The following is a 23,871-nucleotide window of genomic DNA, read 5'->3' as shown; positions in this document are numbered from 1 at the left end:
CCGAGGGAAGCTTTTAGTTCCTGTTCCCGGGTACTTTTGGTGGAAACGCGGCTTTAGTTACTGTCCACTGCTTGCCATCCTCTTTGGTTTGACTTGTGTGACTTGAAACTGAAGCCTGACCCCCCTCCCTCCCTTCTCCACACACAGCTGAGATATCTTTAGTGTGTATGTGTTCAGGCCTCAGCTGCCACACTCAGCTGATGTCCGTCAGGGTGTGTCGTCGGTGGCAGCTGCTGTGTTTCCATGCAGCTCTGTTTCACCTCCTCCTCACAAACCCTCCATCCAAAGCCACAGCGCTTTATTTTCAGAGTTGAAGTTACTGAGAATTGAGGAAGGACTTTACACACACACACAGTTAGGGAAGGATTATTACGCAGGGCTGCTGCGGCTCAGTCATTTGTACTGTAGATAAGGAGACGCGCTCGCCTCGCCTCGCCTCGCCTCGCCGACACCGTTTGACAGTTTCTGACTCTGCAGAATCAGAACCAGAAACAACTTTATCACAAAGGAGTTTTTACACATTCAAGGAATTTGCTTTGGTGACTCGGTGTGTAACAATAGACATAAACCGATGAAACAAACAAGATATACAAGTTATAAAAGAATAATCAAATCTAAAGCTTACACAAACTCCTTTGTTCCCTGTGTGATAACTCTAAATCGTCTGAGGTAACCTCCCATTTTAGGGACTGTCTTATGTTTTTAAAGTGTTTTTAGTGCACTGTATGTACTGGTCTCATTTTATTTTTTGTGCTCGTGTTAAGGAAAAACATCTGATCCTTATGTTTAATCCTGTGCCCTGACCGCAAGTCAAGTTACCCACTTGGGATAATTATAAATGAAATGAACTGAACAGATGCGTGGTAGCTCTCCTGTAATTATTGACAACTTGTTTTAAAACGCTGTAAAATCGTAAAATTTGTTTTAAGTGTTAACAAACAGTTGGTGACAAACAAAACAAACACTTTTCTAACATTTTTTGTAGGGATGCGCCAAATGTTCGACCACTGAAATTAATTGGCCGAAAATAGTAAAAACAAATAGCACTTTCGGTGTTCGGCCGAATAAGTCAAAAGTTTGATTATATTTTACCGAACAATTACGTTGACATGTCGGCAGTGTGGAAGCATTTTAGCAAGTGTCGCCGTTTGCAGCACATCCGCTCCATCTGTGGCTGACTTGTTAGAAAAGAAACGCTTTGAGTGTTTCTGTCACTCGTCTGTGAGAAGGAGGTTAAGCTAGCAACACCTACATTTGGAGTGCACACGTATTCAAGCCTTTACGGTAAGTGAAGCGGCCCAGAGCGAGCTGACGGGCAGGTTAGAGACTTTATCCTGTCAGTTTGTCTCTTTAGTATGAAGAGAGGCTGTGAAGTCTTCATGTTACAACATTATTTATCAAACCGGGTCGGACTGGATGAATTTAGCGCGAGGAGGATGTGACAACGTCCGGTTTTCAAAATAAGGCGTCTGTACAGGATGGAAATAAAATTAATTGGATTATATTCACAGAAAGTATAAAACATGTTTCATGTGTCCATTAAAAGTAAATGGACTCATGTAATTTGCTTTACAGGACCCTGTCGGGCCCCGGACCCCCCCACCATAGTCTCTCCACATCCTGTGGGAAACACTGAGGAAAAAGCACATTTCAAAAAGGCAAAATAAATGGAAAAAAAATTTAAAAACCTTGTTCGGTGTTCAGGAAAGTTTTCATTATATTCAGCCAAGAATTTTCTTTTCGGTGCATCCCTACTTTTATACTAAAAGTAGCTTCCAGCTGTGACTCACTGCGTCTTCTGCCAAACATCTGGAAGCACTTGTGGTGTTTTGGGTCACTGAGGTTTCACCACATTCTCACCTGCAGGGCCTCTGTGTGCTGGTCCCTGTTGTGTCTCGTCTCTGGCTTCATTTAGTCACCTCTCTTTCTCCGTGTGGTGGTGATGGTGTAATGGATAAGGCGCATGACTTTGGTGTGAGAGACCCGGGTTCAATCCCCCACTGTGAGACATCCACCATTGTGTCCCTGAGCAAGAGACTTAACCCCGCTTTGGATAAAAGCGTCAGCTAAATGAATAAATGTAAATGTCATCTCACCGACTTCCCTTCTCTCCTCCATCCAGGTGGCCCAGCTGTTGCTGAGCAGTAACATGGTCGTGGCGTTGTTGGAAGGAGAGAGGAAGGAGCCGACGGACTCGGCCTTCACAACGCCGCTACACCTCGCCGCCCGCAACGGACATAAAGACATCATACGGTGAGAACACTTAACATCTGTATTTTTACTTATTATTCTTCAGAAAGTAATAATATTTATCTATTTCAGGCTATAAAAGTAAAAAAAACCCCTTCAGAAAAAGTGACGGACCAGCTTCATTTTAGAAATGAATTCACTTTATTGGAACAATAGTTAAAGTGATAGAAAGCGATTGTCATCTAGTACACTTTCCTCACGGTTTGCTAGCTCTCTGTTTTGTGTGTGCTCTGAAAAGAAATCCGGTTTTCCTACACAGCCCTGGGTCTGTGAATGGAACACAAAGAAAGTGGTGTGGATCTCGCCACAACATTGTTCCAGCCAATCAGCGACAGGTGGCGATAGTGCTCGAGCACAGGAGTGATGAGGGGAGGGGGGCAGTGAGCGAGAGAGAGTTCTATACACCGACACATTCAAACATGCCGGACTTCAGCCACTGTGAAACAGCCAGAGAGGAAAAGGTCTGACGAGTATAAACAGAAAGCGTTTCAATGCTGGAGAATCCTCAGAGGTTTGAAATTTTGGGGGCGGAGCTTTTGACGGAGCACTGAAGAGAGGGGTGTATTTGTTTGGAAGTTCAGTTCAAATATCAACAATCCTTCTGCAGAATAATTTACTCTCCATTTAAACCCGAGGAGTCAACAATCAGCCAAACTGAAAACACTGCAGCCTCTCATGCCTCATTCTTCGTTTAGCTTCGTTTGCTGCGTAATCGCGCTAACACGTGCTGGACAACAAAACAAGTCACGTTCTGGTAACGCAGAGTTACCTGGATCAATAACTGTAAGATTATTACTGTTTTGAAAATAGTAATTAAGGTTCCCATGCATCCTGGAAAACCTGGAAAACATTTGACCAGTTTTCAATGTCATGGAAAAACATGGAAAATGTGAGAAAAAGTAAAATGTTCTGGAAATCTATTTTAACGTAATGTTGCGGCAGCGTTGTGAACACACGAGTCAGGTCACATGGTAGCACATGTGGGAAGTGACTGAATAATGTAAGTTGCATTATCCTCCAAAGGTGAGTATTAGTCGTTTTTATTAGGTTTATAGATAAATGTTTTCTTTTCAACCATTGCACACCTTTAAAATCAGACTTCCACAGAGAGGAACATATTTATTTATGACGTGATCCCCGTCTGTCATACCAGCTAGATCATCACTGTAATGTCCTGGAAAAGTCCTGGAAAGTGATCTCTAGAAAAGAGCGGGAACCCTGGTAATCCCTAAGAAAGTAAAAACCCGGAGAGCGGCAGTTGTTACGCTCCACGTGTCCAGATAAACAACTCTTTGCCTGGCATCAGAACGTTTTGTGTTTGGTCTCCGAGGTGAGGCTCTGTCTGTAGGGGCCGGAGGGCGGGGCTCCTGTGGTTTGTGGTTGTTGACCACTGAGCCGGGACTTTTCTGTTGGGATGTGGGAGCATGAACTCTGGAGCTGGTTATGTCTCTTCTTCTTCATGCCTCACATTCCCAGCTGAGCCCTGAAATACACTACAACATCCCTGTGACCCAGTTTTACAGGGCTTTTATCCCCGGTGTGTGTGTGTGTGTGTGTGTGTGTGCAGTGGAAGCTACCAGCCACATTTTACACCAACCTGCTTTATAATAAAGGCAGAGCTGCTTCACTAACTGAAGACATTAGCATCAGAAATAAGAATATGAGAAAATAAAGGCACGGCAGCTTTATTGATAGCGCACATTTCAGTGCTTTACACACTGTAGGCAAAGAAAATTATCTATAATTTGATCTATATAATTGACCCTTCACTAAGCCACGCCCCAATAACACAGCTGGCCAATCACAGCGCAGTATAGGACTTGCTCTAACTAAATCCATTAAATCTAATTTAAAAAGAGTCGTTTTCGAGGGGGTTTTTTTGGCTGTATTTTTCTAAAATCTGGTCAAACGCTGTTCTGAACGCGTTCACAAGAAGTGAAAGAACCAGTAATAAAACCGTAAAGACGTTAGAGCTCAGGATTTCTCTCTGCTCAGGTTCAGGACTCACAGGTGTGTCTCTGTTTCGTTTCCAGGCTGCTTCTGAAGGCCGGCATCGACATCAACAAGACCACCAAGTCTGGGACGGCTCTGCACGAAGCCTCTCTGTACGGGAAGACAGAGGTGGTTCGACTGCTGCTGGACGTAAGTTCATCTTAGAAGAGTCAGAATACACAGAGCAGAGCGGTGGTTACCTGTAAAGTGCAGCGATAGCTAGAATCAAGTAACAGACTCATATTTTCAGAACTTACCAGGTAGGTCAGCTTCCTTCTCTCCCAGCAGCCTCCTGTTGTGTCCTGTATAAATATGAATATCAACGTTTTAATCCCACATTTTACAAGTAAAAAGTTCATTCAGTAAAAGCAGTTAACTCTGAGCTCCTCACACCGGTGAACGGCTCCGTTATCAGAGCAGAATCCGATCCGAGACTCCTCGCTGCCCGGCGTCCCCGTCCTCTTCACAGCACTGTCTGTGACGTCCGGACAGTCTGAACGCTGACAGGCTATCGTGACACAGAGTCCAAAGTGTCATTTACTGACAGAGGAGCAAAGAAATCAGCAAATCTTCACAGTTGAGAAGCTGGAATCAGAATTTGGACGTTCTTTTCTTTAAAAAATGAATCAAAACAATAAATCCATTAATAATATAGATGTCATTTACGCTGGGGACACTGGGGACATGTCAAAGCATAATTTGTTCTGAAAGCGTTCTGAAATGTAGCTTGCAGTTAAATAACGTAATGTTTTGATGCGTCAAAGTCCACTGGAAGCGTCTCAGAAGCGCAATTTCTTTTTGTGTCTGTTTTAACCTCGTTTATTGTTGTTTAACGAATCGGGATTCTCCACAGGGTGTTTTATTTTGAAAATTGCCCGGATTCTCTCTGCCGTTTTGTGTCTGACTTCCTGCCTGGCTCGAACTGCTCTGTGCTGCTTGACGTGGTAAAAATAGACCTGCTACCTGTTCTCTGCAGAGCGGAGAGCCGCTTCAGGGACGCGCTGCGGCTGCGTCTGGTGGACTCTAAAGCACTGACTATGATGGCCGCGATGAGCCGGAGTCAGCGGATTTTAGGGGTCAGATTCTGTTATATTTATATATTTGGAAATGTCACCTGCTTCCTGAATTTTGTGTTTCCTTTAACATAAATAAAAACATTCCCACCGCCTTTCAACACAAAGCGACGGCCTTAGTGTCAATTAATTTAAAAGTTTACAACTAATCGATTAATCAACAAACCGTTGCAGCTCTATTTTTGTCGCAGAAGTATAAATTGACCTTAAATATCACCTCACAGAGCAGCTGGCAGGCTGTAGAACAGTGAATGTTTTTCAGGGTTTTGTGACTTAAGAACAGAGCTGATTAAAAGTCATCTGAGCGACGTTACGTGACGGTGAAATCGCTGCATTCGTCTTTCCTCACTGACCTCAGATCAGATGTGGTTTTAACCAGACCCTGAACACCAAACTGCACGTGAACATGTTTAACATCACAGAGACGGGTTAAAGGACAGAGCTCGTGTCTGAAGACAGTCCTTGTGTTTTGTCCCCGCAGGCCGGAGTGGACGTGAACATCCGTAACACCTACAACCAGACGGCGCTGGACATCGTCAACCAGTTCACCACGTCGCACGCCAGCAGGGACATCAAGCAGCTGCTGCGAGGTCAGAGTTTTACTGCTGCCGCTCTCCTCTTTCTGTGTCTGCAGATTCACCTGACTTGTGTTTAAGTTTTGGGTTATGTAACTCTTATCATTCAGCTCTCGCAGCTTCAAAGAGCAGCCTCAAATTTAACAGAGCTGTATATATACTGTGTGCGCGCTCTGCTCTGTAATCCTGCAGCCTTTTGAAGTTCCTGTGGGAACAGACTGAGGGAATAATGAGCGGTTGTGTTGGAGAAGTGATTTAAACATGGACGGAGACTTTCCCGTCTTGTTTACTGGAGCACTGTGGAGATGAATGACTCGCACACACTCATTCATTATTGATGTGTGACCGAGGATCTGCCTGGTGTGTTCACACTTCTGCTTTCCATCAGAGTTTAAAAAACAAACTAATTCAGGATCTTATTTTGGTAACGAGCACTGTCTTCCTGTGTTTTTTGTTTGTTTGTTTTTTTATAATAATAATAATCTTATTAATTAGTTGTAGAGCTCTTTTCGAAAACCGTGTTACGAAGTGCAAAAACAATAAAACAGACAACAAGATTCACAATAAAATCATGAAAACAAAAATAAAAAATAGAGCAAACTAAAATTAGGGATCCTGAAATCCTGAAAATTATTAAATGTTTGGTAGTTTTGAGCAGGGGAGAAGTTGTTAAAGTGAATTATGCAGAAAAATATAATGATTTTTTAGCAGAGGTGTCCAGAGGGTGCAAAATTTGAGGAGGGCGTAAGAGTTAAGAGGGGACTCGTAATATAATTTATGATTTTTACAGATTCACTTTTATCGTCCATGAAGACTTCACAGCCTCTCTTCAGGCAGGACTCTCATCCTGCAGCACTTGTCTTTGTAAAGAGACAAACTGACTCTAACCTGCCTGTCAGATCGCTCCGGGCCGTTTCAGTTACCGTAAAGGCTTGAATACGTGTGCACTCCAAATGTAGGTGCGGCTAGCTTCATCTCCTTCTCACAGACGAGTGACAGAAACACTCAAAGCGCTTCTTTTCTAAGAAGTCAGCCACAGATGGAGCGGATGTGCTGCAAACGGCGACACTTAAAATGCTTCCACACTGCCGACATGTCAACGTATTTGTTCGGTAAAATTTAACATCCCTAGTTCTTACTGTGTGTTTCCTCTGATGTACCTGCGACAGGCTCCCCTCCCTGATCAGGTTTGGCTCAGCCATTGGTATTTTCTTGGTGGGTTTTACTGAAGGGTTTTATCTCTGACCCCCCAAGATCTAACTGTGGATGTTTCCTCGGCAGATGCGACGGGTGTTTTGCAGGTCAGAGCTCTGAAGGACTACTGGAACCTCCACGATCCCACTGCCCTCAACATCCGAGCCGGAGACGTCATCACGGTGAGACGCTTCAGAGACCGCTGACACGGTTCACTGAGCTTTTTCACGCCTCCTTCATCCACTCGAGCGGTTAGTTACAGGTAGTGGATCCTCTGGTAGACACAACAAGAACACGTTTGGTTTCTTGAAACCTTTCAAACCAAACCTGAAGCTTCATTTGGAGGAAGGACATATATAAACAAAACTAAAGGCATAAAGACAGATTCACCTGCCTCATGTTTTCAGTTTCTTCTTAATTATTTTCTGCACAACAAATAACATAAAGGCTTCTTATAAGATAATTCTTGTTTATTACAACTTGGGTGTTTTTGTAGATTTGAAAGCAATAATAAACTCTTCATCTGTAACATTTATGTGGGACTGTACACGTGGAAGAACAAAAAGAGGAAACACGGAGCAGGAAAAGGAAATTATAACATTATACAAATAAGATTTGGTAAAAGAGAAATAAATTCATGTGTTTGGAGGAAAAAAAAATTTTATTAAAAGAGAGGTAAAGATGTGCATTCAAGTACTATAAGTCCGCAATCTTAAATATTAAAGGGGACCTATTGTACTTTTTCACATTTCATATCAAAACTTCAATAACGAGGTAAAAGTATTTAAAAAAAATCCCTGTGAGCCAAAACCTGAGATATCCCCCTGTTCTGAACGCTCTGTTTTTTCTACTAATGGCTCGGTATGATGTCATTCCGAGCCAAATTTCCATATATGGTCATTTGCTCCAGGCAGAGAATGCTGGCCACGCCCACAAAGGAACATGCTGCTCTATCCCTGCGGCAACCTGGTAAACACATTAGACATTGGCCAATCAGAAGACAGTGGGTTTTGGAGGAGGGGGCCTTAAAGAGACAGGAGCATCTACAGCTTGTTTCAGACAGAGGCTGAAATGAAGGCCTACATGAAGAGACGGTATAAGACAGAAGATTATTTTTTTGTACTTTGAATCATGCAAAGCTGCCATACAGGAGTCACAGAACTACAATATAGGACTGGAAAAGCAGAATAATGGGTCTCCTTTAAAACAAAAACATCTTGACGAAAAGAACATTAAAAAAAAGGAGGAGTTACGAGTTTTTGTCCATTTCTTTATATATACAGAGTATATGTACAGTATATACAGTCCCCTCCGAAAGGCGGTAAGGCAAATTGTTTTTGTTGTTCACTGAAGACTTTTGGGTTTAAGATCAAAAGCAGAGACAAGAGTTCAGAATTTCAGCTCTCATTTCCTGGTATTCACATCTAGAAGTGTTCAACTCAGGACTTTTCACAGTTTTTATTAGACCACAGCGTTCTGAGGTGAGCAAAAGTAAAGGAACAAATAATCTTAAAGTAAAAAACATTTAATATTTGGTGGCAGAACCCTCTCTTGCAATAACCGCCTCAATCCTGCGACCCATCGACATCACCAAACTGTTGCATTCTTCATTTGTGATGCTATTCCAGGCTTTTACCGCAGCTTCTTTCACTTGTTGTTTGTTTCGGCGTGTTTCTCCCTTCAGTCTCCTCTTAAGGAGGTGAAATGCAGCTCTGTTGGGTTCAGGTCAGCTGATTGACTTGGTCAGTCTAAAACCTTCTCCCCCCTGATGAAGTCCTTTGTTTTCTTTTGTGTGCTTTGGCTCATGCTGCAAGATAAACTTCCTCCCCATTAGTTTCAATGCATTTCTCTGTAAACACTTCTGAATTCATGCTGCTGCGACCATCATCAGTTCCATCATCAGTAAATATTAATGAGCCTGTTCCAGAAGCAGCCGTGACATTAACTCCACCAGGCTTCACAGATGTGCTTCGGATCATCAGCACTTCCTTTCTTTCTCCACACTTTCCATCACTTTGCTAGAGATTAATCTTGGTCTCATCAGTCCATCAGATTCTGCTCCAGAATGTTTGCGGCTCATCTTTGTGCTTCTTTGCAAATTTCACTCTGGCCTTCCGATGATTCTTGCTGCTGATGAGTGGTTTGCATCTTGTGGTGTGGCCTCTAGATTTCTGCTCTCTGAGTCTTCTTCCAACAGTGGATTGTGATACCTTCACCCTGCACTGTGGAGGTCGCTGCTGATGTCACTTCTTCACCACTTCTTTTTCAGGACGTTCAGCACAAATTGTTGTGCTTGCTCTGCCCAATGTTTGTCCAACGGCTCTGCTCGATTTTCCTTCTTTTCTCAGCTTGACAGCGGCTTGCTTTTCTCCCACAGACAGCTCTCTGGTCTTCATGTTGGTTTATCCTCTTTAACAGGAAATGCAGTCTTTATAGGTTTGAACCAAGGATGAAAACTTAGACTAGTCATGCAGAGCTATTTAATGTTTGGATCAATCAGCCTAAAAGGCAACAAGAAACATCTGTCAGTCACATGTTCCAATAGTTTTGCTCACTTGAAAAATGGGTGGGTTCAAACAAAGGCTGGTTTGTCCTGAGTTGTTTAACACATCTAGACGTGAATACCAGGAAATGAGAGCTGAAATTCTGAACTCTTGTCTCATCTTTTGATCTTAAACCCAAAAGTCTTCAGTGAACAACAAAAGTTTGCCTTCCCGTTCCGATACTTTTGGAGGGGACTGTATATAAACATTGTATTGCTTTCAAAATTTAAATGACGATTTGACCAGTTTTCTGAGATGCATTTACATAATATTAAAAATTATTTTTATATATATGCAGTTAAATCTTTGATGGAATAACTGTTATTCAATTTAAACTTTTCCAGATCGTGCCAGATGAAACCTCTTTGATCTTTATCCTCTGTGCCTTTTTTTAAAATTCAAGTCACCAAAAATACATGACTATATATGCTCACTGGCATTGTTCCCTACAATCTTTAATTAAAATCGACAGTGAATATGTTCCCTCTCCGGGTCCGATAACCGTGTGTTGCATCATCGAGAGAAGCCTTTACGACCTGCTGTGAGCTTGGTGAGTACAGTGTGACTGATGGAAACGACAGGATCCAAGTTGTCCGTGGCGTCGCTCTGTTTGAAGTCGGACCTTTAATGTGGGAACGAGTGAGTTGAAGCAGCTTTCAGAGGCAGGTGGAGACAAGTCCAACGCACACACGCCTTCCTCTGAGTGCATCACTGGGGTTTGTGAGAAGCATCGGAGGAGGTTTCTCAGCTCAAAAACCATCTTTGTCTAATGGAATTCCCTACACATTCGTTAATCAGTGAATATATGATGCATCTTTCACATATCTTGCTAATCGCTGTCTGACATTACAACATTAAACCAGACCTAGGTTATAATTGTTTCCTTTTGACTTTTGTTTTAAAGTTCAGTTCAGTTTTCTTTTTTTAAAGGCTTAGTTTTAGTTTAGTTTTTATCAGTGTCAGTTTTGGTCTTTTTTTTTGTAATATGGGGTATTTATCAGGGGCAGGATGAACAACAATCCACCAAAGACAACTACAAAGGATGTGTGTCAGCTGCCTGGACCGGGGTTAGCTTCTGTTTCGGGGTCGGGGGTGCTTGGCGTTCTCCCTTACCTTGCGAAGCTAAGCTAGGTTAGCCTTCTCATGCAAGCTTTTGAAACAGACTTTTAAATTTGTGGGATTTTTTTGCCCATTGAGAAATGTTCCTCATTTTCATCCCCCTCCACTGCGAGGTGCTCGCTCTTACCTGAGACACAGTCATTTTCAAAGCAATCCCAAATGAGAATCTGATGGTTTCCCCCCCAGAGTTTCGCCGCCATGATGCCAGTTGAGATGCGTGGACTAAAAACCGGCAGAGCTAAGAAATTGGAAGATGGATTTCTTATCCAGCCAAAACTCAGTTTTTGGTTTATGTTTGCAAACAGACAGTTTAAGTTAGTTATGGTTGGGTTTTTTTCGTAAAGTTGCGTTTTTATTTTATTTCACTTAACAAACTTAACAAACCCGCTTAGTTTTCGTTACTTCGTTATCTTTCTTTAACAACGATAACCTGCTGGTTCGGACTGAAACATCTCAGCAGTTGGTGGATGGATTGGGATGAAACCTGGTTCAGACCTTCATGTTCCCCTCGGGATGAACTGTTATAACTTTGGTGATCCTCGGACTTCATCTAGCGCCATCTTCTGCAGTGCTGGGCAACATACTCAAGAATTGTAATAGTTACTTTTTCACTTACCGTAAAACGTTTAATAGCTGAGTCCCAAATAGCCGCCTATCCCGTTTACTTGCCTGGTGTGGGAACACATTTTGACAATTAAACGCCTGGTCTGGTTTTTATGTAAGTTCTGTGGATGTATAAAACCTCTTAAACCCTGCAGGGTCATCCTCTTTAGCTGCTTCTAAGCTGCTTAGATTGTTAGTACAAATATTAATGTTTAAACGTATGATCAATATGTCAGTGTGGACATGTTGAACATCGTTCGATCGGTTAGATTCTCCACAATTCAATAGTTCAGTTCATTTAAGGGAAACAACAAGCCCCAAAGTCTAAGTCTCATAGATTTACCGGTGAAACCTGCCTGGTACAAGAGAGGAAAGGAAAAAAAGTGCCGACTGCCGTCACCTTTGAAGCGCTCGTTAAGTCCGAATGTGTCCGTTCCTTGATTATTTATCTTCCTTCAGTCTTTAAGGGTCCACCGATCAAAAGAATCAAAACAACTTTTCATAAAAATGAATTCAAGCTGTGAATCCTGTCATGTGAAGTCCGTCGCTCTCTGTCTGCTGACTTCTCTCATCCTGCACCCTGTTGTTGTTTTCGTGATGTTGCTGCCTTCAAAATAAAAGCGCATAAGCCGTCTGTCGGAGCTATTATTTGATCATTTTTAAAGAGTATTATTCTGTTTGAAATAAATAAACTGTTTCATAGTAGTTTCAGTTTTGTGCAAAAGGAATTAAAGGCCTGTCCCAAATGGACGTCTGTCCCAAATATATGCAGGGTCAATTCAGTGATTTTAGCAAATAAAAGCCCGGGCTATTAATCAAGTATTACTCCTTAAAAAACTATGTAACTATGTTACTTTACCAAACTGAAAACACTGCAGCCTCTCACACCAGATAATGCTGTATAATATATGATATATATAGAAAACTTGACTTTTTAACTAATAGCATATTCATAACAGCAGCAAGGACTGTGTCTTTTACAAAACATGTAACATTTAAAGTAATAATATTACAGTACACTGATTATCAGGTCAACATGTTGATGTATCCAACACTTTGGTTTTTGACCTAATAAACTAATGATATTCCCATCAGCCTCGGCTGTACTGTGTGTAAGATGGTCAACATGGTAAACATCATGCCTGTTAAACATTAGCCTGTTAGCTTTTAGCTCGAAGCACCACTGTGTTTAAGTTCAGCCTCACAGAGCTGCTGGCAGGACTTTACTCCTTCATACAAAGCAGAAAGTATTCTAGTTTTCTTGTCTTCTGACCTGTTTCAGCTTCCTTCATGTTGTAATCCCGGTTGATGTTTCCTTTAAATGGCAAGCAGTGGAAGAAATATTGACATCCTTTACTTGGGTAAAAGTACCAAAATACGATAAGTAAAAGTCCTGCATCCAACCCGTTACTTAAGTAAAACTATGTAAGTATTATCAGCAATTATATTAATTAACTATATAAAAATATTATAATATTAACAACATTTTCAGACTTGTACTTTCACTGGACAAGAAGTTAATGGAAAACTAATCTGAAAAGTAGCTAGTAACTAAAGCTGTCAGTCAAATGTAGTGGAGTAAAAGTACAATATTACTCAATGTACTTTACATTTGTACTTCTGTAAGGTTTTCGTCTCAGCTGCACCTTCTGACCTGTAAATGATCAGTGACTGTTCTCTGATCAGGCTGATGAGTAAAGCTGAAGGTGTTTAACTGGGGGATGTGATGCAGGCGTTGGTCTGAGGCTTCATGTTGGGACTCGTACTAAATAATAAGATCCAGTAAGTTCTGTTCTTGCATGAACAGTAGAAAAATCCCTTTAACCCTTTTTTAAACTTGGGATCACTCATTCACATCATAAAACCATGCTCCTGTATCCTCCTGCAGGCTGATATTTAAATATTTGTGTGTGGGGGGGGGGTTAGGCACTTGGGGCCCGTAGTGACCTGTGGCGTCCCCTGCAGGTGTTGGAGCAGCATGTGGACGGGCGCTGGAAGGGCCACATCCACGACACCCAGAGAGGGACGGACCGAGTCGGCTTCTTCCCTCCGTCCATCGTGGAGGTCATCAGCCGGCGAAATGGTCAGTCACGCAAACATCCAGCTGTTGAAGGTCGTTAGAAACACAGGGAGTGAGTCTTTGGTGAAACCGACAAGGGACTTCCTGTCTGTGGCTCTCAGCTCCGAAGCCCAGTGGTTCCTCCAGGAGACGTAAACCTCACAAATATATGGTTTCATTTTTAAAAAAGGCTCAGTAATTCTGTTACTGTTCCTAAAACAGCTGCTCGCTCCATTAGAGACGAAACAGTGTATCATGATTTTAGTGACATCAATTATCACGGTATTGATAAAATGAGCTGAAAATGATCAAAACACTGTGGAGAGGTGTGAAGGGCCAAAAAATGGAAAGATATTAAATAAAAATGCCTTTTTTTATGTGAACAAATAAAGTTCTCGTTCAAATTAGAAAAAAAACAACAGTAAAATAATAACAGCCAAAACGTGTGTAAACCTTTGAAAACCATATTATATGCGCATTAAAATTAAAGCTGTTATATATAAATATTTATTATTATATGAGTAAATTCAATGACCCCATGCACAAAGTTATTTTAAATGAAAACGAAATGTTTGTTGGAGACTAAACTGTGTTACGTGTTCACGTGGGTGACTAGAGTCTGCAGACAAACGCCGCACACAGCAGCAGAACAACGAGTAGAGTTTTTACAGACAGACCAACCAAAGCTAAAGATAACTCACCCTGCTTCACTGTAAGGTCATTTTATTCAGTCAGGTTTCTCTCAGCACTCTTATGAAAACCAAAACACTTCCACCAAGTTGTCATTGACCCAAACAAACCCATGTTGCATGCTTAAAGCACAGTAACCGGACACGGTTATCATGATAATAAACATTTGTACGATATTAATAACCTTCAGGAACTTAACCCTGGTTCATCATTAAACAGGTAACCGTTTCATCCCTAGTTTCTATCAAACAAGCAGGAGGTGAAGTAGTGCATTTGTTGGGCGGACAGTGTTGGACAGTTACTCTAATAATATTACTTTTCCCAGTAACTAGTAGTTTAATTAATTACTTTTCTAAAACAGTAATATTATTACTAGTTACTAAGGCAAGTAACGCTGCGTTACTGTTACTGAACGAAAGGAAGAAAGCAGAACGAGAGAGAGAGGCGTTCTTTCCACAGCTGTAAATAGCAGCTGACGTTATTGTTTCACAGTCGAAGATGCAAAGAACATTGTTGTCTGTTGTAAACTCTGTGCGACCAGCAAAAAGCTTTCAACCGCGAACATTTCTACATCTGATTTATTGAAGCGTCTGCTGAAGCAGCACAGCGACGTGAAACTCGCAGAAAGAAAGTCCAGCAGCTGCTGTTACTGATGCTTGGACTCGTCGGGAGAGAGTGGCGTTAACGTGACGTTTTGTAACTGCTGAAGACTGCTCTCATAAACAGGCTACATGTGCAGTAAAACCGCTGTTTAAACGTCGGGATTTACTTGCTTTAATTTTTTATTTCAGCCGGTGGCATACTCCAAAAAAAACCACACTCCTTGCTGCTGTTATGGATATGATGTTAGTTAAAAAGTCGCTCCCTCTTTCTCTCTCTCTCGTTAACACCGCTGCACAAACCCGTCCAACGTTCAAACGTAGGACGGGTTTGTGTCAGTATGTGGGAAACAGTGGAAAATTTATCGTAACATAACAAGTAACGTAACTAGTTACTTTCATCACCCAGTAATAAGCAAAGCAATAGTATTACTTTTTTTAAGGTGTAAGAAGTAACTAGTAATATATTACAATTTCTGAGTAACTTGCCGAACACTGGCGGCGGATGAATGTGGCGCTCTAGTGGGTATTTGGGGCAGCAGGTCGGTGGATGTGGGACTGAGTGGGAATAAACTACAGTGTGTGAGGCTCACTGATGGGTTTAATGAAGAGGAGACACAGATACAAGAAAAATATAGAATAGCTCCAGACTTTTAATTTTACGTAGTGGGCGCCATCGCCACATCTTCACCCATTCGATGGTCAGTGGTTTGTTTCACTTCCACCTTCATCTCATCACACAGGATGTTAAAAACTAATCCGCCTGCTTTCAGACCATCCCATGCTTCCACTTCCTCTCTCCTGCCTCCTGCATCCATCTCTCCATCCATACCACATAATGACTGACCTCCACCTCTCACCATCAGCTTGATAACCTCCCCCCTCCTCCTCCTCCTCCTCCTCCTCCTCCCCGTCTCGCCCTGTAGGGGGCACCCTGTCCCGGCACACCTCTCTGCCCACCCAGCGCCAGCAGCTGCTCTCCAGAGCCCCCCTCTCCTCCAGCCTCAGCTCCGCCCCTCAGACCGACGACTCCTACACTCTGTACGCACCCCCCACCCACGTGGTGCTGCCGCTAGCCAACGGCATCACTACCAACACAGGTACACACTCTCAGGACACACAGATATACAAGCTACAGGTACAGCAGTGAGCACCTACGTTTGTGGTGATCATCTTACCTACAAGCACGCTGGAATCTGAGTTATGGTCCGGGTTATAAAGTGTATTTGCTGCTCCAGAACCAGTGATACACTTTAAATGAGCTTTAACATACAAAGTTGTCCAGCTAGCAACCAAGCCAGCGAGCTTGCCAACTGCAGGTTAGAAAACTTTAGCTTTTCACCCTCTTCAGTAACTCTAAACCTTAACCCTAATCTCTTTAAACCAAAAAATACTCACTGGTAAATCATAAATCTCACCTTTTGTGTCATTTGTTCAAATAGAGAAGGGTTTAGGGTCCCTCCTCTTCTGGTGGACCACCATGGGACCCGATTGCAGAGAAAATATCTACGCTAGACGGACAACAAATTATTTGATCTTGTTTGAATTGTGCCCTGAATTATACACATGATGTTTGTCAGTTTGAAATACAAGTTTGCAAGTGAAGAAAGTCGCAGTCTGTCGTAAAACTGTCGAAGTGTAGGGTTACAACATGGTTACAGGATTGTCTATTGGTCATTACACAACACAAGGTTTTATAAAGAAACAAACGTTTGTAGTTCCTTCATGCTACACACACAGACCTTAACAGATAATTAAATGTGTGTTAAAATATGGTAACATTAAAATAAATGAAATAAAATAGAACAATAGGCTACATACTGTACATGCACTTATACACCCTGAATATTCTGCAGTGCATGTTTTGAATTTGCATCTGGAAGAATGTAAACAGCAACAAACAGATGATGACATGGTTTCTGTGTTTGAGCAACAAGCATCATCGAAATAAAACCTCTCATCTTACCAGAGTCTGTCTCTGACAGACTGTGAGAGCACGTAAATAGGTAATTACAAAGACCACAAACCCAAAAGTTGAGTATTTGACATCATAACCTTTTTTCTCAAAGACTGAAGCCAACGCTAGTGAGGCTAATGTTTCTGAAGCTAACGTCACTTAAGCTAACAATACTGAAACTAATGTTACTGAAGCCAACGCTAGTGAGGCTAATGTTACTGAAGCTAACGTCACTTAAGCTAACAATACTGAAACTAATGTTACTGAAGCTAACGTCACTTAAGCTACTGAAACTAATGTTACTGAAGCTAACGTCACTTAAGCTAACAATACTGAAACTAATGTTACTGAAGCGAACGTCGCTTAAGCTACTGAAACTAATGTTACTGAAGCTAACGTCACTTAAGCTACTGAAACTAATGTTACTGAAGCTAACGTCACTTAAGCTAACAATACTGAAACTAATGTTACTGAAGCGAACGTCGCTTAAGCTACTGAAACTAATGTTACTGAAGCTAACGTCACTTAAGCTACTGAAACTAATGTTACTGAAGCTAACGTCACTTAAGCTAACAATACTGAAACTAATGTTACTGAAGCGAACGTCGCTTAAGCTACTGAAACTAATGTTACTGAAGCTAACGTCACTTAAGCTACTGAAACTAATGTTACTGAAGCTAACATCATTTAAGCTAAAGATACTGAAACTAATGTTACTGAAGCTAACGTCGCTTAAGCTACTGAAACTAATGATACTGAAGCTAACATCATTTAAGCTAACGATACTGAAATTAATGTTACTGAAGTATTGAGTATCGTTAGCTTAAATGATTATTTAAGCTAACGATACTGAAATTAATGTTACTGAAGCTAATGTCACTGAAGCTAACGTCACTTAAGCTACTGAAGCTAATGTTACTTAAGCTAACATCGCTTAAGCTACTGAAACTAATGTTACTGAAGCTAACGTCGCTTAAGCTACTGAAACTAATGTTACTGAAGCTAACGTCACTTAAGCTACTGAAACTAATGTTACTGAAGCTAACATCATTTAAGCCAAAGATACTGAAACTAATGTTACTGAAGCTAACGTCGCTTAAGCTACTGAAACTAATGATACTGAAGCTAACATCATTTAAGCTAACGATACTGAAATTAATGTTACTGAAGCTAATGTCACTGAAGCTAACGTTGCTGTAGCTTTCTTCACTGAAGCTAATGTTATTGAAGCTAATGTTACTGGAGCTAATGATACTGAAGCTAATGATACTGAAGCTAATGTTACTTAAGCTAAAGATACTGACGCTAATGTTACTGAAGCTAACGTCGCTTAAGCTACTGAAACTAATGTTACTGAAGCTAACGTCGCTTAAGCTACTGAAACTAATGATACTGAAGCTAACATCATTTAAGCTAACGATACTGAAACTAATGTTACTGAAGCTAACGTCACTGTAGCTAACGATACTGAAACTAATGTTACTGAAGCTAACGTCACTGTAGCTTACTTCACTGAAGCTAACGTTATTGAAGCTAATGTTACTGGAGCTAATGACACTAAGCTAATGACACTGAAGCTAATTTTATTTAAGCTAACGATACTCAAACTAATGTTACTGAAGCTAACGTTACCGGAGCTTACGTCACTGAAGCTTTATTCACTGACGCTAATGTTACTGCAGCTAACGATACTGAAACTAATGTTTCTGAAGCTAACGTTACTATAGCATTTGTCACTGAAGCTTACAATACTAAAGTTAATGTTACTGAAACTAACCTCACTTAAGCTAATGATACTGAAGCTAATGTTACTAAATCTAACGTTACTGTAGCTTTCTTCACTGAAGCTAACGTTACTGAAGCTAATGTTACTGGAGCTAATGATACTGAAGCTAATGTTACTAAAGCTAATGTTACTGGAGCCAACGATACTGAAGCTAATGATACAGAGTCTAATGTTGCTGAAGCTAATGTTCCTAATGCTAACGTTACTAAAGCTAACATTATTGAAGGTAACGTCACAGAGCTACCATGTGATTAAAGGACCAGGAGTCGTTGGATTAAACACATCAGATGAGACACGTGTACGTGGAACAAAGCTAAGTTACCTAGCCATTAGCAAGCAAGCAATAAATGTTAGCTTAGCGTTACAGTGCTAACATATTGGTGACGTATATTATGTGAGACAAGAGATGTAGTTCTTTCTTGACTTAAATTATCTTTTAAACTGACAAACGTGTTTAATTAAAGGACACAATTAAAAAGGATCAAAACATCAGTCCCATGGGGCGGAAGAGGAATGGGAGGGTCTTAGAAGCAGCACTTGAAAGCTTATAGAAAACGTTAAGTTTTCAAGTGCTGCATCTTCTCCTCATTCTGGTGGACCAAGCAGGGGGATGAAATTACCCACTGGTACTTGATTAATGCTTTATCAGATGTGTTTTCAATTTTTCAGTTTTACAGGAGAAAAGACTTCAAGGATGAAGACTAACTTGTTGGTTTTCTATGATGCAACAGTCAGAAATGAGGATTGATCTTTCTCAAACCTTAGCTAAGTGTTAAAGTGGCCTGTTTCTAACCCTGATTTCAACAGGAAGTATCATTAATCTGCATGGAGTTCCTAAATCACAGATCAGCTCCAACAGTGTCCCCCTCAAACAGTGACCCGGTTAAAGCCTTTTCTATCTAATCTTTGTCCTCCAACACACCTAACCCCTCTCAGTCAGCCCTCTCTGGCAGAACTCAGTCCATCAGGGTGTTTGTGTTTGGTAGGTTTGTCTCCGAGCCGCCTGTCTCGGTCAGAGTTTCCCTTCGAGGATATCTGGGTTCTCAGGGACTCGGGTCATGGTAAGAGCCCCACGAACGACAGCTTCTCCTCCCCGTCTGTTCTGAAGCTACCTCGCTGCCCCGCTCAAAGCTCTGCATCAGGACCCGGCACACCAAGACAGCTGAACAGAACTACTGTCGACAAAATGTGTTGGCTATGTGTGTAACATCATGTCGCTTCATGTTATCTCACGTCGCTACACATTATCTCACGTTGCTTCACGTTATCTCACGTTGCTCACGTTATCTCACGTTATCTCACGTCGCTTCACGTTATCTCACGTCACTTCACATTATCTCATGTTGCTTCACATTATCTCATGTCGCTTCACATTATCTCACGTCCCTTCACATTATCTCATGTCGCTTCACATTATCTCACGTCGCTTCACATTATCTCATGTCGCTTCACATTATCTCATGTCGCTTCACATTATATCTCTTCACACTTATCATGTCACCTTGCGTCCCTTCACATTATCTCATGTCGCTTCACATTATCTCATGTCGCTTCACATTATCTCACGTCGCTTCACATTATCTCATGTCGCTTCACATTATCTCATGTCGCTTCACATTATCTCACGTCCCTTCACATTATCTCACGTCCCTTCACATTATCTCACGTCACTTCACATTATCTCACGTCCCTTCACATTATCTCACGTCGCTTCACATTATCTCACGTCACTTCACATTATCTCATGTCGCTTCACATTATATCTCTTCACACTTATCATGTCACTTTGCGTCACTTCACATTATCTCATGTCGCTTCACATTATATCTCTTCACACTTATCATGTCACCTTGCGTCACTTCACATTATCTCATGTTGCTTCACATTATCTCATGCAGCCTCGCTTTGCCTCATGTCGCTTCACATTATCTCACGTCCCTTCACATTATCTCACGTCCCTTCAGATTATCTCATATCGGTTCATTCACATTATCTCATGTCGCTCCACATTACCTCATGTCGCTTCACATTATGTCTCTTCACACTACTCATGTCACTTTCCGTCGCTTCACATTATCTCATGTCGGTTCATTCACATTATCTCATGTCGCTTCACATTATGTCTCTTCACACTACTCATGTCACTTTGCGTCGCTTCACATTATCTCATGTCGCTTCACATTATCTCATGTCGGTTCATTCACATTATCTCATGTCGCTTCACATTATCTCATGTCGGTTCATTCACATTACCTCATGTCGCTTCACTCTATGTCTCTTCACACTACTCATGTCACTTTGCGTCGCTTCACATTATCTCACGTCGCTTCACATTATCTCACGTTGCTTCACATTATCTCATGTTGCCTCGCTTCACCTCATGTCGTTATCCATTGCTTCACATTACCGCATTTTGCATCATGTCACTTCAAATGATGTAATGCCGCCTCGTGTGACCTCGTGTTGTCTAATGCCACCTCATTTTGCTTTACATGATCTCACGTTGCCTCAAATCACCTCACAGTATACTGCCACATGCCACTTCACATGGCCTCGCGTCACCTCCTGTCACCTAATGTTGTCTCACATCATTTCACCTCATCTTCTGTCACTTCAATCGCTTTTCAGATCATCTCACATAACTTGAGTAGTGTGATGCAACGGCCTGCCTCACACTGCTTCATGTTGCCTTGCATCATCTCTTGTGACGTTGCCTTATTTCTCAATGTCGTAAACACTCCCTTCTTAGTGAGAGGATGTCAGACAGGTGTAAATGAATAAAACACACATATTACTCCAGTAGAGAAAGCTAAAGGGTAAATCAGCCCAAAGGCTTCTGATCGGAGCCAGTCAGTCACACAACAAAAACTACAGGTGAGGTTGGCAGACGGACATCTTGGTGTGTCGGGTCCAAACACTCTGTATGATTATGATGCGCTGTATCGTCTGCTTCAGGCTGAACTTGCGGTCAGAGCATTTGGCTGATTAATCCCTGTTGTTATCCTCCCTGCTGCCACAGGAGTTTGACACCAGCCCATCCCTGTTTTATCTCTCCTTATTTAAACTGTCACTCATCAAAATGTTGGGAGCCAGAAGCTTAGTGGGCTCAGTGAGTTTTACTGAACTAACTGAGGATCCTCTGATGTAGCAAGAGAAAAGCTCTCAGTAGAATCTGTCACAGATTCTTTGACTCCATGAAGATTTTATGAAGCTGTTTGCATGTAGTTGTCATTTCGCAATTCTCAAAGCCAGAACTAAATCCCTCCTTCTTACATCATTTGGTTTCATCATTAGGTTTTTCATAAATACACTACGCTTGAGCTTCAGCTTCAGCTAAATAATTATGCTTAGTTATAATGTTTTGAACTGGAAGTTTGTGGGATTTTAAACTTGTTATAACTCCTACCCTTCATATAATTATTTAATTCAGGATGTCATGTCCTACGTCTAAAATTGGAGAGAAAAGTGACATTCCAGATGCTCAACTTAAAAGCTTTTGCTGTTTATTCCAAAATTTTTTTCTTAACCTTTAATCGGATCATATCAGACTGTGACAGTGCATCAGTGTATTTAGTAGGGTTGAGCGAGTACTCTGTCGAAACAAGTATCTGGGAAAGATAATGTATCTGTTTCCTAATAAACTATAAATAAAGGAACCTTTAAAAAAGGTTCTCTTGCTTTTGTAATCAAAAACATTGCTCTGATGCTCAATTCTGAGGCTGTTCTGTAAATAGTTTTCTAATAAATAAAGCAACTTGTAATTAACCCATACCAATTTCAGCCTTAAATAACTAACTATCCCCAACATCCAGGTTGAGTACGCCCATTCCGAGTACGGATAGAGATAATTTAATTAGTTGAACAGATACAGATAGTGGTGTGCTCGCTCACCCCTTGTATTTAGTCATAAACTGTCCTGAAGGCCTGATGTTACATGACTGTCATTAACGGATTTGTGCCTGCAGCTGTGCTCCCCTGCTCGGCCACAGCACAGCTTTTATACCAGAAACCTGCATCCTGCCCAGCACCCCCCATCGTCCCCTCAACCCTTTGCCCCTGCAGACTTGTTGACCCTGTTCTCTCAGCCTGCTGTGACTCAACCAAGAGCATCTGCTGCTTCTTACAGCCTGACGCCGACCCCCTCTGCTGATGTGAACTCCTGCGTTCGACAGTCTGCCCCTTTCCCTCCTGGACGTCATGAGTTCACTTTTGTTTTTGTTTTCCGTTTGCAGCTGGAGACAGGAACAGTGTCGGGAGCACCGGCAGCGTCGGCAGCACCCGCAGTGCCGGGAGCGGACAGAGCACCGAGAGCAACAACGCATCCAACGGACTCCAACACAACACAGGTCACCATGATAACGCCAACAAGGTACACAGCCAGACTGATGCACCTGCTGGTCCATCTGGTTAAAGGATCATTTCAGCATTTTTAAACCTGGACCCTACTTTCACATATTGTTGGTGTTGAAATGACTCGTAGGTACAGAAAGTGTTGAATCAGTGCAGTAGATGCTTCTGAACCGGCAGCTGAACCGGCTGCGAGGTATTCCTTCCTGTCCAAATGGCGTCCACAGAAAGTGCTTCTTGTTGTCAGGTGTCTGACAACATCATGGAAAGGATCTGTATGAGGGACTCCGGGTGACCCTCTTTGTTGTTAACATGAAACGGAAGTCTCGCTCTGGAATCTCGTGAGAGGCGAGTTGTTGAAGGAAGACGCCGTCGGTGGAAACGAGGGAGAGGAGTTTGTTGTGTGCGTAGAGGAGCTGCTAGCATGACTTTATTTCCTAACGTTAGTCCAACACACCAAACTCCTCTCTCACACTCTGACTCACGTTTCCACAGACGTCTTCCTTCAACAACTCACCGCACAAGATTTACAGTTGGATCTGGTCCAGACTCGGTCCTCCAGCCCTGATGTGACTATTAATATATATATTTAAAATCAGAGCCTGATAATCCGGCTAAGTACAAACTATATTAATTATTTAAATCACAAAATAAAATGTGAGCAACAATTCAGACTATAAAAATTTTCATTTTCCTGGATTAATAACATAAAAATATTGTTTGTCTGCTCATGAATCCTGATTTCTTGGTATAAAAACAAAGGTTCCATTAAAGATGTTGAATTTAGTATTTAAACATGGTATAGGGCTAATTTCTTGTTGTGTCAGACTGATTCAGTTTGGTATTTTGTATTTTTGTGTGCAGCCGGCGCCCTCTGCTGTTGATTCTGCACACTTAGACCTCAGCAAACCGCCTGATCATCCTGCAGGTACTTTTCTTTTTGACTGTCATTTACATCTTGTACTGTTTTTTCACATTGTCTCCTGTACTATGTGAAGTTAAGAAAAGCAAAAATACTTGTGGACACTCTTGTCTTTGTGTTAGACTTCCTGTTACAGTCTATGGATATCAATATATGCTAGCT

General features: G+C 41.7%; 1 protein-coding gene across 5 annotated transcripts in view; it reads left to right on the top strand.

Annotated features, from left to right (window-relative positions):
• LOC119895441 (caskin-2-like) overlaps positions 1–23,871 on the top strand; it is a 96,194-nt gene that overhangs the window by 61,329 nt on the left and 10,994 nt on the right. For 2 of the 5 annotated variants that reach the window (XM_038708604.1, XM_038708578.1), the window contains 9 exons: positions 2,123–2,253; positions 4,284–4,392; positions 5,797–5,905; positions 7,172–7,266; positions 13,315–13,432; positions 15,624–15,797; positions 19,427–19,501; positions 22,673–22,809; positions 23,652–23,715. In XM_038708604.1, the coding sequence (XP_038564532.1) occupies positions 2,123–2,253; positions 4,284–4,392; positions 5,797–5,905; positions 7,172–7,266; positions 13,315–13,432; positions 15,624–15,797; positions 19,427–19,501; positions 22,673–22,809; positions 23,652–23,715 (1,012 nt within the window). The remainder of the gene's footprint in view (positions 1–2,122; positions 2,254–4,283; positions 4,393–5,796; positions 5,906–7,171; positions 7,267–13,314; positions 13,433–15,623; positions 15,798–19,426; positions 19,502–22,672; positions 22,810–23,651; positions 23,716–23,871) is intronic. The other 3 variants (XM_038708596.1, XM_038708587.1, XM_038708610.1) reach the window with 3 other exon arrangements.

Source organism: Micropterus salmoides, unplaced genomic scaffold (assembly GCF_014851395.1).
Source record: "Micropterus salmoides isolate LMB-PRFRI ecotype aquatic unplaced genomic scaffold, ASM1485139v1 Ms_hic_scaffold_10, whole genome shotgun sequence".
NCBI lineage: Eukaryota > Metazoa > Chordata > Actinopteri > Centrarchiformes > Centrarchidae > Micropterus > Micropterus salmoides.
Note: the sequence above shows the minus strand (reverse complement) of the source record. Positions and strands in the feature narration are given on the sequence as shown.